This window comes from Mus caroli, unplaced genomic scaffold (genome assembly GCF_978045245.1).
Source record: "Mus caroli unplaced genomic scaffold, Mus_caroli_1 scaffold_2, whole genome shotgun sequence".
NCBI classification, from domain to species: domain Eukaryota; kingdom Metazoa; phylum Chordata; class Mammalia; order Rodentia; family Muridae; genus Mus; species Mus caroli.
Window position 1 is genome coordinate 33,985,519 of NW_028227257.1, and position 18,272 is coordinate 34,003,790.

The window sequence follows — 18,272 nt, forward strand, 5'->3', positions numbered from 1 at the left end:
CTACCCACCTCACCCGCAGCTCCAGCAAGTCGCAAGTCTCCACAGAGGACGCGCACACAGTTGCTAAGGAAACGACGCGGCGTTTCCCCTGACTCGTGAGGCGGTCAAAGGTCGCCTTCGCAAGTTCCGGTTCCGGTTCCGGTATCTAGTTTGTTGTGGCTGACTCTGTTGTGCGGGCCGGTTCGAAGTGCTTTTCTCAAGTCCGGTTGTCCGCCAGGATAGCTCGCGTTCCACGGCTTCAGTCATGGCGGCCTCCACGGCGGCCGGGAAACAGCGCATTCCTAAAGTGGCCAAGGTAGGCGACCGGGAGGAGCCCCCGAACAGCATCTGCGGTCTCGGCCACCAGAGATTCGAGACAGCAATCTCTGCCGTGGTCCAAGAAGACAGGTGGTCGGTGAGGTGGCGCAGGGTCTTGTCACTCCGAGCTCGTCTCGCGTCTGCCCAGCCTTCCTTCCAGGGTTGTAAAGCATCGGTTCGGTTCGGTAAACTGTTTGCTTTGCTAGTCTCTGGGGATCCCCTACTTTTACTCCGGGCGAGAGTGCTCCACTAAAACTGGAGAGAGAGCGAAATGGCAACCCTGATAGATGTATCCAAGTAGTGTAGATATGCCATGGGCAAGAGCCAGAAGGGTGCCTATAAACTTGAGGGTAAACTTTGTGAAGGAAGCTAACACTTAGGCTACGTCAAAGTCAGGCAGTGGAGAGAATGGCAGAGGATAGGCTCTGTGCAATGGCATAAAATTTAGGTTAGACAGTAAATTATTATATTTCCAACTGTGGTTGATACTTCATCAGTGCTTAATAAGTGTGAAGTCTTGCACTTAGCCATCATATACAGTCATTCTCTGGAAGTCTGGTTTGGCCATTTTGTCTTGAGACAAGTTCTTATTTCCACATGTAATTATTGTAAAAGTCTAATGTGGTAGCTCCCCGCCCCCAATCCCCCATCCTGAGTCATAAAAGCCAGGGAACATATGCTGACTAAATTTTTGACAGCTTGACACAAGATAAAGTTATCTAGGAAGAGGCATCTGGACTAAGAAAATTCGTCCCTAAGCTTGCTTGCAGGCAAGTGTGTGAGGCATTTTCTTGATTACCAATTGATTCGGACGCCCCCCCCACACACACACACTTGGGCAGTGCCACACCTGGGCAGGGGCTCCGGAGTAGTCTGTGAGAGCAGACTGAGCACAGCTGGTATGCCTCCAGCTTCCTGCCCTGTCTTCCATTCATGATGAACTGTGGTCCAGTTGTGTAAGCCAATCAGTCAGCTCTTTCCTCTGCAGGTTGCTTTTGTTGGTGATGTTCTATCACAGCAGTAAAAAGGCCAATTAGAACTTAGGGTCCATCTGCACTTGAACACATTTGACTTTTAAGCTCCTGTGTTGGAACTATAGCTTCATGTGCTCTAAAAGCTTACAGGCTAATGATGGAGACTTAGTAAAAACAAATTTCAGTTGGCCTAAAATGTCATGGAAAACCAACTTGTCCACTAGAGGGATTAAAGTATGTAGAGGAGTTCTCTTAACCAGGTTATAAAGAGGAAGGAGTGTGATTTTTTTTTTTTTTCCCCCTGCCCCTCATGGAGAATTGAAGATGTTATTCAAAGATGGTATCTTGGGCACATTCTTAGGAAGGCTTTTTTTCTTTTGAGACAGGGTTTCTCTGTATATGTATAGCCCTGGCTGTCCTGGAACTCACTTTGTAGACCAGCTTGGCCTTGAACTCAGAAATCCGCTTGGCTCTGCCTCCCAAGTGCTGGGATTAAAGGCGTGCACCACCACTGCCCTGCCATTCTTAGGAAGTTTATGTCCTGGAAAATATACAAGGGTTTTTAAATCTTGCATGGAGAGCACTACCCAAATTAGGAATGTCTCTTTTTCTTAAAAGGTGAAGAACAAGGCGCCGGCTGAAGTGCAGATAACTGCCGAGCAGCTCCTCCGAGAAGCTAAAGAGAGAGAACTCGAGCTCCTCCCACCTCCACCTCAGCAGAAGATCACAGATGAGGAAGAATTAAACGATTACAAACTCCGGAAAAGGAAGGTGAGTCCCTTAGAATGCACTGTGCAATCTGTCCCAGTTGCTGCCCACAGTGGGAATGAGGGCCTGGGAGAGAGCTCCCAGAGAGCCTATGTGATGGGACCTCAGGTGAATATTGGGAATTATTTAATCCACGAATATTATGGAAGTTATATGGGAAGTTCTATAAATTATATTAAAGTACTCCTTGTTAATTGTTACAGAGAAAAGCAAAATCTTGCAATAGCTACCCCTACATTTTTCTTGTCTCCATAAACTTTAGAGAAGCACCTGTCACTGATACCCTTCTGGAGGAAAGTTGCTGTTCCTCGGCATCTAGGATGTAATTTCTTTTAGGAAGTGTATATCATAACGAAAAGCAAAGTCATTTTCTCTTTACTGTACTGCTCCCCGCTCCCCCTTTGCCTTTCAGACTTTTGAAGATAACATAAGAAAAAATAGGACTGTGATTAGCAACTGGATAAAATACGCACAATGGGAGGAAAGTCTAAAGGAAATTCAAAGGTAAAATTGCCATGACTATAGTGTCTGTCTACAAAGAGTGTGTAAATGAGCACATGAAATCTAAGAAGGGTGAAGCATGGACCTGTGCTGTGTCAGTAATTTCCAGCTTCTTTTCCATGTAGCCCTCTGAGGCAGTGGGTACTGGGAAGGACGGTCGTGGAGTGTCTCGGGAGGTTCTACATATGAGTCTTGCTGCTCTCGTACTCCTGTCACTAAAGACAGCAGTGTTTTATCTGTTTCCTGTGTTAATTTAATATTGTTTCAAACTAGTTGTTTCAAAAATAGATGTGTTCTCCTGAAATCTGTTGTCAAGATAAAAATTGTGGGTGGCCTTCACTTCCTGTTGCCCAGCCAGTCTTTCTGCACTCTCCCTCGTGCCCGTGTTCCACTGTGACCATGTCCTTGCCAGTCCCGAGCCATTGCTCTTTACTGCGCCATTTAAGGTGCCCTTTTACACCAACCTTGACTTCTGAACAAACTAAAACTATCTCTCCCGTTCTTGGTTCTGGAGTTTCTGCAACTTAGCCTGTTTCACCAAACATTGTTATTTCTCACTGTGTTTCCTGTCTAGACCTTGACTGTACTGCTCATGACATTATGAAATAATTGCATGCTGTCTCTAAAGATTGTACGATAACTTGAGAACATCATTGCTTTTCCTCTTTTTATGACCAGAAGGTGGCCCATAATAGATAGATGCCTAACAACACAGGAGGGCCTTGCAGCTACTGTGCGGTGGCTGCTGCATCTCTCACCGGTGCTGCCTTTGATGCTCTCCATGTCTTATTTGTTAAGGGCTCGATCCATATACGAGCGTGCTTTAGATGTCGACTACCGAAATATTACCCTCTGGCTGAAATATGCAGAAATGGAGATGAAGAACCGGCAGGTCAACCATGCCCGAAACATCTGGGACCGGGCCATCACAACTCTGCCACGCGTCAACCAGTTCTGGTAAGCTGCTCATTGCACAAAGCAGTCTTTGTGAACTAGCAAATACCACTTAATTGTGTATTAGGTTTATTGCAATTATAATAGTTGTATGTGTTGATTATTATATTCTATTTTTTAAAAGAATATATACTGTTTTTTAATGTCACATAATCTATGAGTCATAATTCTAATGTCCCATGGCTATGTAATCAAACTTAAATGTTTAGTACAATTTTTTATTCATAAGAAGCTTCTTAATGAAGCTTTCCTCCCCCATGCTTAATTCTTTTTCAGGTTTATATTTTAATAAGAAAACATTTGCTTAAACATCTTGGAAAGATAAAACTTAGAATCAACCAGGCAATGGTGGCACACACCTTTAGTCTCTAGACTTAGGAGGCAGAGGCAGATGGATATCTGAGTCTGAGGCCCACCTGGTTCCAGGATAGCCAAGGCTACATAGAAAAACCCTGTCTTGGAAAAACAAAAAAAAAACAAAACAAAAAAACCTTAAAATCTTTCCTTTAACAAAGCGTTAGAAGTGTCAAAGCTATACTTTTCCTCCCGAGTCATTTTGACCATAGCAGGCGTCTTTGGATGATTTTGTCAGGTATAAGTACACATACATGGAGGAGATGTTGGGCAACGTTGCTGGTGCCCGCCAGGTGTTTGAACGCTGGATGGAATGGCAGCCTGAGGAGCAGGCCTGGCACTCCTACATCAACTTCGAGCTGAGATACAAAGAGGTGGAGCGGGCCCGCACCATCTATGAACGCTATATCCTTTGAATAAGGTATTAGTGGTACATGGCTGTCATGGGTGTCTACCTCCCAAAAAGCTGTCACAGTAAAGACATGTAGCTATTAATGTGACATTGGAAGCTAGGAAGGCAAGTTTCGTCCCTTTGACAATTTTCTGTAGAGTTAGAAACTGGTCAAATAAAAATGTGTAGACTGGGTCATTTGAGTCTTTTCAGAGATATTGTGGGTTCGTTTTTGGGTTTGCACAAAGTCCTAGCTGCTAGAACCAGAGGTCTGCATTGCTCATTGGCACTGCTAATGGAACTCATTAGAGTTCACTGCTTTCTAGCTGCGACTCCAGCTAATAAATGACTCCAGAGTCATCTAGTTCCTTGAGCCTTTGTGTCTTTTCTATACAAGAAAAATTAAAAACTAAAAATGGTGAAGTCTAGGTATATACCTGCGTATAGAGCATGTGCCTAACATATTTTGAGACCGTGAGTTTAGGCTTCAGCACTATAGAAAACAGAGCAATGTTAACAAGTGGAAGATGGTGTTTGTGAAACCACTGTTAGAAACGGATCTCTGATGCTCATCACCCAGAGGCGCCTTGTTTGCAAATTGCCACACTTACTGAAATTTATTTGGAGTTCCCAAATTAATAATTGCTATGCTTTAGCAGTCATTTGTAGACATGTATAGAACAATGGCTGAAGTCCACTTCAGCAGTATATAGTGATGCCTGAGTGTGAAGGCAAGAGCAACTCACTGTGTCCACAAGGAGCGCTCTCCCTCTCTGAAGCCAGTGGATCAAGGTTGTGACACCTACAGAGAGAGGGACAGCCTAAAGCTAGTTGATTGGTGCTCTGAACCACAAACACATGAGTAGATGACTTAGTTGCCGAAGTACTTGGTGCACAATAGGCCCATGTTTGGATCCATAGCAAGCATTTATAAAGCTGCACCCAGCATATATCTGTAATTCCAGCACTGGGGAGGTGGAGACAGGAGGATTCCAAGACCTTTAGGCTAGTCAGTCTAGTTGAATAAGTAAGCTCCAGGCTCAGTGAGAGGCCCCATATCAAAAAATGAGGTGGGGAGCAACTAAATAAGATACCTGATGTCAGCCTCTGGCCTCTTGCACCCATATGAGCTTTTGCGTATACACACACACACACACACACACGAAAATAGGATGTGCTGGCTTTAGAATTTAACACTGTGGTCTGTGGGAGATGTGTGCACACATATTCTTCCTAGGATCAGTGGTTTGGCATTCAGTGACTGAGTTCTTACTGGCTTTCCAGAACTGCTGTAAGCAGTGAGAACCTTATTGTGCAACATTAAGATCTTCAGTTGTCTCTACTCATTCAATAGTGTCTTACTCATTCAATGGTATAGAGACTTGAGGAACACTTGGTTTGTAGCTGATGTGACCCTGAGCACTTAATACTGTCAGTGCTTGGGAAAACCCTGAAGTGCAGGAACTACCCCATTCAACAAGTGAGGAAACTGATTAAGCAACTTGATGAGGGTCTCAGGTGGTGGCATAGGGGTATTTGACCCAGGAAATCAACCTCAGAGCTGATGGTCTTAACATCCTTGCTCCCCTTGAGTGTATTTTCACTGTGGAAATTATTGGCTTCTTCAGGGAAGGCTGATGTGCTCTGTTAATAGATGACAATTAAAAATTTGTCTTTAGCTTTAGATAGCAGCTCTCTTTCTGTGGCAGTTTGTTCTTTCCTTGTGGGTAGACTGTTGTAATGAGCATTTAATGGAATAGGTGCTTTTTATTGGCCATGGCCAGAAAGTGCTAAGCTTCATAAACATTTCCTCATTTCATAAAGCAATGATGGGTGAAGTTGATAGTATTTTTCCCTTTCCACACATGAAAAAAACTGAGACAGACAATTTGTTGAAGATCACATGGTTTGTAACCGGGTTGAGGTTTTCTTTGGCTTCAGACTTTGTCCCACCGCTACAATGCTGAGTCAGCGTTGAAGGGAGGTCAGAAGAGTAAGGCGACCTCTCAGGCTGTGGGTTAGTTGCTGGCCTCCTTTGTGTGTGCTCATCCCCACTTGTATTTGGAATTGTTGGAGTTTGGGAGGTTAGTAAGATTTGGGGTCTGTTGTGTGGGTGTTGAACCTTTGGCATGTGCTGTGCATGCACACTGTCACTGGGCCAGCACCAGCCTGTTACTGGCTTAGCCATGTTGTCCTGCCTGCTCTTTCCTTCACTCCCCGCCTGTACTTGTGCTCGTGCACCCTGCTGTGAAGAACTGGATCAAGTATGCAAGATTTGAAGAGAAGCATGCTTACTTTGCTCATGCGCGGAAAGTCTACGAGAGAGCGGTGGAGTTTTTTGGGGATGAGCATATGGACGAACACCTCTATGTGGCCTTTGCTAAATTTGAGGAAAACCAGAAAGAAGTAAGTCACAATGAGTTCATCTCTGTTTCATTTTATTTGCTTATCCATAGAGAAAATGTTTTCTAGAGAAAAACCATAATTTAATACGGAACAGAATGCATGTATTGCTGAGCTCTACATTGGAGCTGAGTGATCATTACAGTAACTGTCTTAATTTCATTCTGCTCTGTGTGAAAATTACATCTTTAAAGATGAATACCTGGATTTAGGTGTCTTGGCACATGTCTCCAACCCCAACTCTCACAAAATTGAGGACTGACTCAGGCTGAGGCAGTAGAAGCATGACTGAAGGCAGCACAGTACATATAGACCTTTCTCAGAAACACAGAAGTACATGTATAACCTGATGAGAGTCATTTGGTATCCTGGATTCAAGGGTCTTACAGATAGTGAGCTTGGGAGGCAAAGAACCAATGCAACCAAGCAAAGGAGATAATGTAGAATGGAAACAGATTGGCCCACAAATAAGCCAGTTCTTTTTTTCCATGGTGTACACAGAAAAGAAGGGGTCAGAATTGGAGGGGTCAGCTTGTCTCTAGGAGGCACAGATTAGAAGGTTTTAAGTGGGACTGTGACTGGACAATATTTTAGTGAGCTTCTGGCTAGTTCATGAAAGTACTTTGGAGAAGGGTAGGGGCACAGCAAGAGTGAAGCCAGGGGGGGGCTGAGGATGTAGCTCGGTAGGAGAGCACTTGGGAATACAAGTCAAGTTCTGGGTTTGATCATCAGCACTAACCACCAAGGAGGCAGGCGGTAAAACCAGGGAATCCAGTGAGATTTAGGAAAGGAGGTGGGTCAGCAGCAGGGCAGAGGAGAAAAGGAGATAAAAATAGATTGACACTTGTTCAAAGAGCCACTGAAGGAGAGGAGAGCACGAGAGGAACCAAAGCAGACTCATGGGGCTTTGGGCGTGAGCAGGCATGCCGTGGAGATGTTGCCTACCAGCCTGGGAGAGGATCCAGGATGGAGAAGGTTTATGACAGTACTAAATAGGGAAAGGTTAATGTAGAGCTATTAAATATAGAACTATTTTATTAAATACGAATCCTTTCTGATCGAGGCCTCAAAATTTAATTTGTAAATAATAAGTTTCAGTTATTCTCAAGGTGTGAGTAAAATGAGATTATGTTTTAGATGATGATCTTCCTACCTTCTTTTAGTTTGAAAGGGTACGAGTTATCTACAAATATGCCCTGGATAGGATTTCAAAACAAGAGGCCCAAGAACTCTTTAAAAACTATACCATCTTTGAGAAGAAGTTTGGTGACCGGAGGGGTATAGAAGATATCATCGTGAGCAAACGGAGATTCCAGTATGAAGAAGAAGTGAAGGTGGGCACTGCTGTAGATGGTTCATGTGAGAGTTCTCTGGCCTGCGCACATACCAGCAAGTGGGGCTACTGATTACTCTCTCGATGATGCCTTAGCAGACTTGACAGCTATTTCAGACAAACTAGAGTGAATGTGACTGGTCAGAAGGAGAGCAAGCCAGACTTGGATTTACTCTGCCATTCCCAGGTGCAAAGACCTTAAACTGAGCAAACAAGAAATGTGGGTCCTATCACTTGGGAGAGAGAGGCAGAAAAGGTGTTAGTTTGAGGCCAGCCTAGGTTTCATATCAAGTCCATGCATGAAAAGAAATACGGCATATATTTGAGCTCATGTTTGGAAAAGGATGGGAAGGTCAGAGATGGTTCCAAACACCTGCTTGGCATGAGCGAGAGACCTGCAATAGACAGCTCTGCTCTTATCTCTGTGATATATCCTTTTGATTTCAGTCAAAGATAACAGGATTTTCTCTCACTGTTCTGTAGATCTTTTGCTTAGTCAGATTGAGATAGCTTCTAGCAAAGGACTAAGTCTGGTGTTAAGTAAAGTGGTAGGTCAGTAAAATGTGTTCAGGAAAAAAATTACTGTTATTTGAAAGATGGGTTCCCTGATTTAGTCTGATATATACCCATTGTAATTTCATTATCAACAGAATGGTATTCAACCATATGTGTAAAAATGCATGTATACAAGTTGAAAGCTATATACAGTAAGTAGCTCAAGCCTATGTTGTCCCAGGACTGGGGAGGCCAAGGCAAGATAATTATGAGTTCAGGCTAGCCTAGGATATGGAGTGAGACCCTGTCTTAGAAACAATGGAATGTCATTATCAAGCAGTTCTGTTACATGATGGCAGCAGAGAAAAGAGTCTCTGCTTCAAGGTCCCTAGCCAGCAACCTTTTATGTTCCTTTTGTACAATCTTAGGGATGATGTTTTAAACAGAGATAGCAGGTAAAAATCTTAAGGGAAAAATTGCTAAAATATAGCAAGTTTGATGTTTCCTTACAGTTCTGACAGCCTGTGAAGTCTGGCTCTTGGTTCTGTTTTTATTGATTAAGCTGGGGGTTTTTCTAGGCTAATCCACACAATTATGATGCATGGTTTGATTATTTACGCTTGGTGGAAAGTGATGCTGAAGCTGACACTGTGCGGGAAGTCTATGAGAGAGCCATTGCCAATGTGCCACCCATCCAGGAGAAGAGACACTGGAAGCGCTACATCTACCTTTGGGTTAACTATGCACTCTATGAAGAGCTGGAGGCCAAGGTGAGAAGATGAATGTGGGGCAGCCGTGAGTACCTTCCTTACTCAGTATCATGGCTTTGCCTGCTCTGCGTAGTAACTGATAGCTACAATCTTTGAGACAAACAGTTTTAATTTTTTTTTTAATCCATCAATTTAAATCATTCAAACTATGCCTGTTAAGGCATGGTGGTAGCCGGGCGTGATGGCACACGCCTTTAATCCCAGCACTCAGGAGACAGAGGCAGGCAAATCTCTTGAGTTCAAGGCCAGCCTGGTCTACAGAGTGAGTTCCAGGACAGCCAGGGCTACACAGACAAACCCTGTCTCAGAAAAAAAAAAAAAAAAAAAGGACTTGATGGTGTTTTATCTTAAAACGTTGAGGCACAGTAAGATAGCTAGCATTTAAAACAGTGGACCAGTGAAGCAGTTTAATTACATATAGTACCTAATAATGTCTTTGATCACAAATAAAGATCATGGCCAGATTGGTAAAAATCAAGTGGCCTTTCCAGGATTAGGTAATAGGTAAAGACTGTCCTCTGTTCATCTGAGACATCTGCTGGCAGGCTCAGGCCTCTCTACATTGTGCTTTCAAACTTTGATGGCCACATTGTTACTCTTAGAAAAAAGTTTGATCAATAGTAGTTGCTATTTTTTATCATAAATGAGATCAATATTTAAAAATAGCACCTTGAGAAATGGAGGTCTGTTTTTACTACAGGCATGAAATTAATTGATGACGTAAGTATTAACTTTATTTATTTATTTATCTATTTATCATCTTGATACAGGATCCTGAGAGAACAAGACAGGTATATCAAGCGTCTTTGGAACTAATTCCTCACAAAAAGGTACACTTGCTGGGTCAAAAATCCTGTTTTACTACATAAAATTATATGTATCAACTGAATTTTCAAGTGAGTAGCACCATGAAAATATTAAACAAGAGGTGGTCTTTGCCTGAGGAAACACCCTAGTTTCATAGAACAGTTTGTGTTATGACAAGTCAGTAATGCAGTTACCAGTGTAGAAATCCAGGGGTGTGTGTTGGGGGGGTGTGATTCAGAGAGACAGATTGGAAGAAAGAAGATAGAACACAGACATGGAGAGTCCAAGTGGGTCTTCTGATAACTGAGAGCCTGCTTGTGTGGTTGAACACATGGCTTCTTTGCAGATGTTAAAATGCTACCTCTATTGCATTTCCCAAAATGAGAAACAAAAAGTCCTGCTTACTACTGACTGAATTGAGTTCTTAGAAATAGGATATTTACCAACTTATAAGCAGCCCATAAAAATTCAAAGCTGTAGCTGCCATGTACATGCTATGTAGTACAGTATCTGTCTAGGTCATCATCTGTGTGTATATAGGTTTTTATTATTATATGTTTTATTTATGGGAGGAGGGCTGTGCATATGCCATAGAAGACAGCTTTGGGGAGTTGGAGATTAAATACCAGGGTCATGCCTGACAGCTGGTACCATCATTCACTGAGCCAGCTCACCAGCCTCCTGGTATGTTTCTAACTGTTGATAAATGCCATCTTTGCTTAAAACAAATAAAATGCATCCCTTCTCATCCAGAAATTTTGCCAGTAGCCTTTGGTTAATTTAAATTAAATTTAAATGCACCTCTTAAACCAGATTTTTTTGTGCTTGTGTTTTGTAGTTCACATTTGCCAAAATGTGGTTATATTATGCACAGTTTGAAATAAGACAGAAAAATCTGCCATTTGCCAGAAGAGCTTTGGTAAGTAAAGAAAGGATTGGCATGTTTCATTAAGTTTTATGAGGCAGTGAAGATCTTCACACTTGCTCTTATTCTTGCTCCCTTGCTCCCCGTCTCTCCGCCTTCCCTTACCCTCTCTCTCCACATGGCCATGGCTGGCCTCTACTTCCTCTCTCTCCCTCTCCCTCTCCGTCTCTGTCTCCGTCCCTCTCTTTCTTCCCCTCCCTTTCTACAATAAACACTTTAAAACCAAAAAAAAAAAAAATCTTCACACTTAAGTTTGTATGGTTTCTATTGAAAAGAAGCAAGAAAGCAGAGTGTAGTGACATAACCATTAAGGCCAGCCTTGCCTGGACTATATAGCAAGACCTTGTCTCAAAAAAAGAAAAGAAAAAGAATTCAGCGGGAGGGGAGCAACAGAAATGGTATCGTGTGTGTGTGTGTATAGACTGAGACATATTAGAAAACTAGAGCGTGTGTGTGTGTGTATGTGTGTGTGTGTGTGTAGACTGAGACATATTAGAAAACTAGAGCCCATGTGTGTGTGTGTGTGTATAGACTGAGACATATTAGAAAACTCAGAGCCCGGAATAAGTGACTGCCGAGTGCTCATACTAAGAGGGACATAAGTAAAGCCCCCTTCTATATCCACGCAAGGCCCAGGAGCCATTGCAGGAGGAGAGGTAGAAGAGTGTAAGACCAGGATGGTAGGGAGGAGTGCTGGGAAGTGTCTTCTGGACATGGTATGACTGTAACTCAAATTCACAGCAGCATCACTGGCCCGCAGGAGACTTGCAGGAGATCAAGCCATCCTGCAAGAATTGGACAGGGCTCCTGAGACTCCACCTCCAGCAGAGGGGCTTTTGACAGCTGATGACTGCTGAGGAGGACGAAGTCATTTTCTTCAGGGCTGTAGTTGCTGATGGGCTGCTGGTGCTCATATAGGCAAAACTACCTGTACTCAGGGTGACATGAAGGTGGGCGGTACCTGTTACAGGAGAGTACAAGAGGGGAATTGGGGGTGAATACGATCAAGGTGTATTGTTTATGTGCATGAACTTGTCAAGAGATACAAAGACAGCACTTAAGCTGGTGGTGGCACAGGCCTTCAATCCCTGTGCTTGAGAGGCACAGGCAGGGCAAATCTCTGAGTTCAAGACCAGCCTGGTCTACAGAATGAGTTCTTAGATAACCAGAGCTACACAGAGAAACCCTGTCTTCAAAACAAAAGAAAAAAATCTGAGAAATGTCTATAGCTACCAGTTACTAGATCTGTCCCCAGGTTAGTAGTCTGGAATTAGTAGCCTGAATGCACCTTCCTCATAATTTTTCATAGCATGTCTCAATAGGATAAACTACAGTGTATACATACAGTTTTCCTTCAGATAAATTATTTGCTTCCTGTGGGCAGTAGAAAATTAGGCTTGATTACCTTTTATTTAAAGGTTTGTATGTTTGACATCCATATTTTTAGGGGATTCTGGGGAGGTATAAAACCCAGTAGTCGTAGAATTCTGCAGTATTACCTGTAGCTAATGAGGCCCCAGTGAGCACAGGCCCCCAGTGTCAGCTGAGTGCCTGATGAGCGAGCAGACTGTATGATAGCACAGCATCCATACTAGAAGCCTGCCATACTCGACTCCAGCTTCTAGGACAGATTCACAGGGACTAAGGTTGAACCATGAGTATAACAGTGGCCTTGGCCCTTTTATTCTCCAGGGAACTTCCATAGGCAAATGTCCGAAGAACAAGTTATTCAAAGGGTACATAGAACTGGAACTGCAGCTTCGAGAATTTGACAGATGCAGGAAACTTTATGAAAAGTTTTTGGAATTTGGACCTGAAAATTGTACCTCGTGGATTAAGTTTGCAGAATTAGAGACAATCCTTGGTGATATTGAGAGAGCTCGGGCAATCTATGAATTAGCCATCAGCCAGCCACGCTTGGATATGCCAGAGGTGAGATCCCAAGTTGAATGTATTTTAGATACTTCTCAAGTATTCCCCCTTAGCTAACCACCTAAACAAAGTATAAAAGTGATCCAGCCATTATAATATTACAGTCTTTTCCACTCTGATTAGGATTCTGCTGTTTGTTGAATAAGAAAGTGAACAGGGGAGTGTCAGCAGCAATCCCCACACAGCTAACAGGGAAGGAAGGGTAAGGGGATGAAGAGGACAAGCCCGGTAAGGAACCAGCTGTAGGCCCCACATCTGGAACAAAGGAAATGGGGGTGGAGACTACATATCTCTGCCCATAGGGTAGTTTTGCCGGGACCATGATCTTCCTAGTATACTGCTGCGGCTTGCCTTCAGTAGGTAAGCCACAGGACTGTCCTAGCCGCCAGTCAATCTTGTACTAACGTGACCCTACATTAGAGCAGAGCTTCCTACACTGCTGGTTTCACCTGTGGCACACTTCCTCTACTCTACTAGACTGCCAGCTCCCTCATCCTTGCCCGTTTTTGTCCTTGTGACTGTGATGAGCAGTTAATGTTTTTGAACTCAGGGTTGGAGAGAAGGCTTAGCTGATCTTCCAGGGGTCCTGAGTTCAATTCCCAACAACCACATGGTGGCTTGCAAACATCCATGTGATATGATGCCCTCTTCTGGCATCTAGGTGTACCTGCAGATAGAGTACTTGTATACATTAAATAAATCTTTAATGCTTTTAGCTTAATACCAATTTGGTATGGGGTAAGAACGCACAGTGGCTAATCTGGCCAATCTTCTTCCTAAAAGTTAACCACATGGGCAGCATCATGAAAGTACCTGGAATTCTTGACAAGTTTTGGTTATGTTAAGCATTTAAAAAGAAAATATAAACCTGAATCCAAAACCCTTTTTCCTGTGTAAAATTGTAGTTACATTTTGGCAAGCTTCTAAATGCTAGTATTACCATCCATGCACATGCAGTCTAATTGTTAAGTCAAAGTCTTTATTCCTGGTGATAGATCAGGATGGCTGAACTATAGGGGCATGTGGCTTTCTTAGTGCTAAGATTGACCCATTATTTTTCTTAGGTACTTTGGAAATCATATATTGATTTTGAGATTGAGCAGGAAGAAACTGAAAGAACACGAAACCTTTACCGACAATTGCTTCAGCGAACACAGCATGTCAAGGTATCCTGTACTTTTTTAATAGTCTCTCATTTTGTTTGTACAGCAGTTTTGATGTTTGTAGACAAACTATTTTAAATGACTTTGTTCTTAAAGTCTGTTGTTCCCAGAGGACTTACAAATATTGAGCTTAGACCTGCCAGATCGTTGTTTATGTTGCCGTGCATCTCTTGGGCATCACAGGGTTAAAGAAGTTTTTCCTATAACTTTAAAACTATGTTGGGGCTGGAGAGATGGCTCAGTGGTTAAGAGCACTGACTGCTCTTCCAAAGGTCCTGAGTTCAATTCCCAGGAACCACATGGTGGTTCACAACCATCTGTAATGAGATCTGATGCCCTCTTCTGGTGTGTCTGAAGACAGCTTATAGTGTGCTCATGTGCATAAAATAAATAAATAAATCTTAAGAAAAAAAAAACAAAACCTACGTCTAACATCTAAAAGCAGAAGACTGCTTCTCCACTGACACTGAGGCATATGTTCAATGTATCAATCTGTGATTCATTATCAGTAGATACATCATGATCTGGAGAAACTAACTTTATGGTCTCTGTTTGTTTCTTCTGGCTGACATGGTTAATTTTGTTCTGTGTTTGTTGTTGTTTGTTTTTTGGTTTTGTTTTTGGTAAGGTATGGATCAGTTTTGCTCAGTTTGAGTTATCGTCTGGGAAAGAAGGAAGTGTGGCTAAGTGCAGGCAGATTTATGAAGAAGCTAACAAAACCATGAGAAACTGTGAAGAAAAAGAAGAGAGGCTTATGTTGCTGGAATCCTGGAGAAGTTTTGAAGATGAATTTGGAACAGTATCAGATAAGGAGAGAGTAGACAAACTCATGCCAGAAAAGGTGAAGAAGAGAAGAAAGGTCCAGGCCGACGACGGGGTAAGGGCTCAGTACCGGGGTTGTTTCCCCCATGTCAAAGAAGTAGAAATGCATCTGACTTTGAAATCTGTGCTTTGGAGTACTATTTGAATTTTTCAAAGCAGATGCAGACAACCTGGATAAGGAGCCCCTTGTAGTCCGGCTACTAGGACAGGGCAGGGGCAGAGGCTTCCGAGTGAAAGTGGAGTCTAGGAACTATATGAAGCTGCTGTTTGTTGAATGGGGGTGGGTTGGGGGAGCTTCACCTTTTAGAAGGAAGCCAATCCTGAGGCTTTGCAGGGTAGAGCAAGTTTGGTGGGAATCATTGAAGACCTTTACATATGTCTAGAATGCTAGCATCTCATAAGGGTGGACTTGAGAGACTTGGGTTGAAGATGATCTAGTGCATGTTTTTAAAAGCCTGGAACTGAGGGGTGGAAAGTAGGAGATGAGGAAAGCCTCCATTTTAAGATAATATTTAGAAATAATAGCTATGCTCAGTTGGAACTGAGCTAGGAGTCCAAATACTACACACTATGTGGCCTCTGCTACTAAATATTAAGTAAAAACTCAAATTAAAAAAAAAAAAAACTTATTTTGAATGCTTTGCATGCATGGGTATATGTGTACCACATGCATTCCTGGTGTCCTCGGAGATCAGAAAGTGATATTGGACCCCTTAGAAGTGAAGCTACTGGGTGGTTGGGAGCCACCATGCAGGTGCCAGAAACCTAACCTGAGTCCTCTGTAAGAGCAACTAGTGCTCTCAGCAGCTGAGCCACCTCACATTTGTTTACATTGTAAATGTACGACTGCAAGGTGTGTGGAGGCACTGAGTACCTGATTGCCTGTGGAGCCCCTGTGCTTAGATGTCTAGCTTCCTCCCACTTGGTCCTTCACTCTCATTGAGCCAGTGTAGTGCTGCAGTAACCTCATCTGCACAGTGGCTCTGCCCTTTGTTCCACCTACAGCAGGATCTGAGGTTGCTTTCCACGGCACCATAGTTGAATTGAGACTGTAGGTTCCCCAGACACGTTCTTCATTCTGCCTTCTGAATGAAGCATGCTCCAGCTGCGTGTCTGCTCACCTTTTAATTAATGTGTTTATTTCTGCAGTCTGACGCTGGATGGGAAGAATACTATGACTACATCTTTCCAGAGGATGCTGCCAACCAGCCTAACCTCAAGCTTCTGGCGATGGCCAAGCTGTGGAAGAAACAGCAACAGGAAAGAGAAGCTGCCGAACAGGAGCCAGATAAGGACATTGATGAGAGTGAATCCTCATCTTTTTAAATGTTATAATTGCTTTTTATAAATGAACAGTTTAGAACTTTGACTCCTAAATGTTTTTTATGTATTTACTCAGTAAGGAGTTGTTTGGCATCTTTGAATTATTTTTTAAAATGCTCTCGGGTTTAACTATGGGTGAGAAACTGCAAGTAAAAGAATTTTTTTCTAAGTTTTGTTACTTGAGTCCGAGCATTTCTAGCATTTGCTCCTATTGTCTTTGTTAGATGGAGTTCATGTGCTTAGCACATACGTTAAGTCGAACTGCAGACTAAATTCAGTGTTCAAGGACCATTCTCCAGGAATAGACACAGGTTTATCATGATGGTGTTCATGAATCTGAAACTTTTAGATTTCATGTCTCTAAAACCACAAAACTTGAGTCCAACTCTAACACCTCCATGTGGTGGCTGTACAGTTTCCATTGATTTTCAGTTTTCTCAAACAAGCAGTAGTATGGTGGCACCTCATTTTGATGATTCCATTAGAAAAGGAATATGCTGATGTCAATCTCGTTCCAACAGCACACCTTCCCCTGCCCCTACTGCCTTTTAGCATCATGTGTCTACTTCTCATAGAATTAAATGGACTTGGGCTATAGTTTTACCTCCGAATATCTGAACTGATTTATAGTGACTGTATTTTTTGACCCCAAGTCTTTATTTGTCAGGAACATTTTAGTTTGGCTTCAGTTTTTCTCTCAAACTAGTTAAGTTTTGTAGTAGCTGTTTAGAAAACAATGGCCTGCATACACAGATGGTGAGGCAGTGTCCCCTGCATTCACAGATGCTGAGGCACAGTGTCCTCTATTCAGTTTGGGAAATCTTGGATTTATTTTGTTAATGTCTGTGTTAAGTATGATTCACCATCGCACTACTGCCAGTCCCAAGCTTTGTGAATTCTGCAGTTATAGTTGCCTAGAAACTATATATCTCCCAACATGCCTCAGAATGTGTGAATTCTAACAACTGATGTTTAACAGTTGTCATTAAACAACAGGAGTCCAAAAACTCCACAGTGATTGTGTGCTCAGAGAAGGCACTGGCACTGGACAGTAACAACCTTGTTGGTGCTCTTGCTCACACTAAAATAGCACTTGGCTAATCCTGGAGGCATGGTTTTACTCATCCTGTAATTCATAGCCATTTTTTTCTTTTTTAACCACTCAATGCCTAGAACTGTTTCAAGACTGGCTTCTACCTAAAAGAACCATTAGTAAACAAATGATTATTAAATTTAAGTATATCCATCTAAGGGAATAAAAGCTGTTCAATAATGTTACTAAATTGGGTCTTGAAAATAAAATAACTTTGTAAAAGTTCCAAAAAACAGTACTACTAGTAGGTAAGCGACAGATCTTTTCGGCCAGCGCTAGGCTCAGACGTACGCAAGCCTGAGTTTCATTGACTACTAAGGATGCTAGTCAGGAAGAATCTGCCACTGAATGTCCTTGAGTTCGTGCAGATTCAAGATGGAGGTGAAAGCAGTTCAGAATGCTAGTTCCATAACTAAGCCATCTTCCTAGAGGTTCTCTGTATGTTGCTTATGCACATGAAGACAAAAATTAGTGACTTTGCTCTTCAGAGTCCACTCCTAACAAGCACAGGCGGTGTGATAGATTGAAGGAAACATTATTCCTTTATGAGAGAACAAAGAATTCATTCTCTCCAACCTTAATATCTCAAAGTAAGACCTTTCTAAAGTAAAAGCTTTTAATAAATCAAGAGCTGGTACATATATGTTTGTAGTCCCAACTACCACTTGAGAGCTAAATAGAGGATTACTGGGAGCTGAGTTTAAGGCTAGCCTAGGAATGTAGCAAAATGTTATCTCAAAGAAAAAAAAATGAATGCCAACATAACATACATTGTAATGGTCATTTTATGTGGGCCTTTTGAGTGCTTCTTTACTGCCTGACTATCTTTACATGATTTCTTTTGGAGTTAAACTTTGTTTACCCTTAAAGTCTCACATCAAAGGTTTGAGCAGTGTTAACAGAGACCAACAGTAGGAACCCAGTAAGAAGGGAGCTCATGATGTCAGGGATGATTTCAGATGTGCAT

General features: G+C 42.5%; 2 protein-coding genes across 5 annotated transcripts in view; one reads left to right on the top strand and one right to left on the bottom strand.

Moving 5' to 3' along the window:
* Cfap61 (cilia and flagella associated protein 61) overlaps positions 1–67 on the bottom strand; it is a 278,785-nt gene extending 278,718 nt beyond the window's left edge. For 3 of the 4 annotated variants that reach the window (XM_021156893.3, XM_085833584.1, XM_021156892.3), the window contains exon 1: positions 9–67. The gene's annotated coding sequence lies outside the window, so the exon portion shown is untranslated. The remainder of the gene's footprint in view (positions 1–8) is intronic. The other variant, XM_085833577.1, reaches the window with a different exon arrangement.
* Positions 53–18,070, top strand: Crnkl1 (crooked neck pre-mRNA splicing factor 1). The gene is made up of 14 exons (XM_021181921.3): positions 53–295; positions 1,890–2,042; positions 2,452–2,543; positions 3,339–3,497; positions 4,087–4,253; positions 6,467–6,645; positions 7,806–7,976; positions 9,049–9,240; positions 10,011–10,070; positions 10,886–10,966; positions 12,665–12,904; positions 13,969–14,070; positions 14,696–14,944; positions 16,039–18,070. The coding sequence occupies exons 1-14, from the start codon at positions 245–247 to the stop codon at positions 16,213–16,215; spliced, it is 2,073 nt and encodes a 690-aa protein (XP_021037580.1). The 5' UTR covers positions 53–244; the 3' UTR covers positions 16,216–18,070.
* Positions 18,071–18,272: the final 202 nt, after the last annotated feature.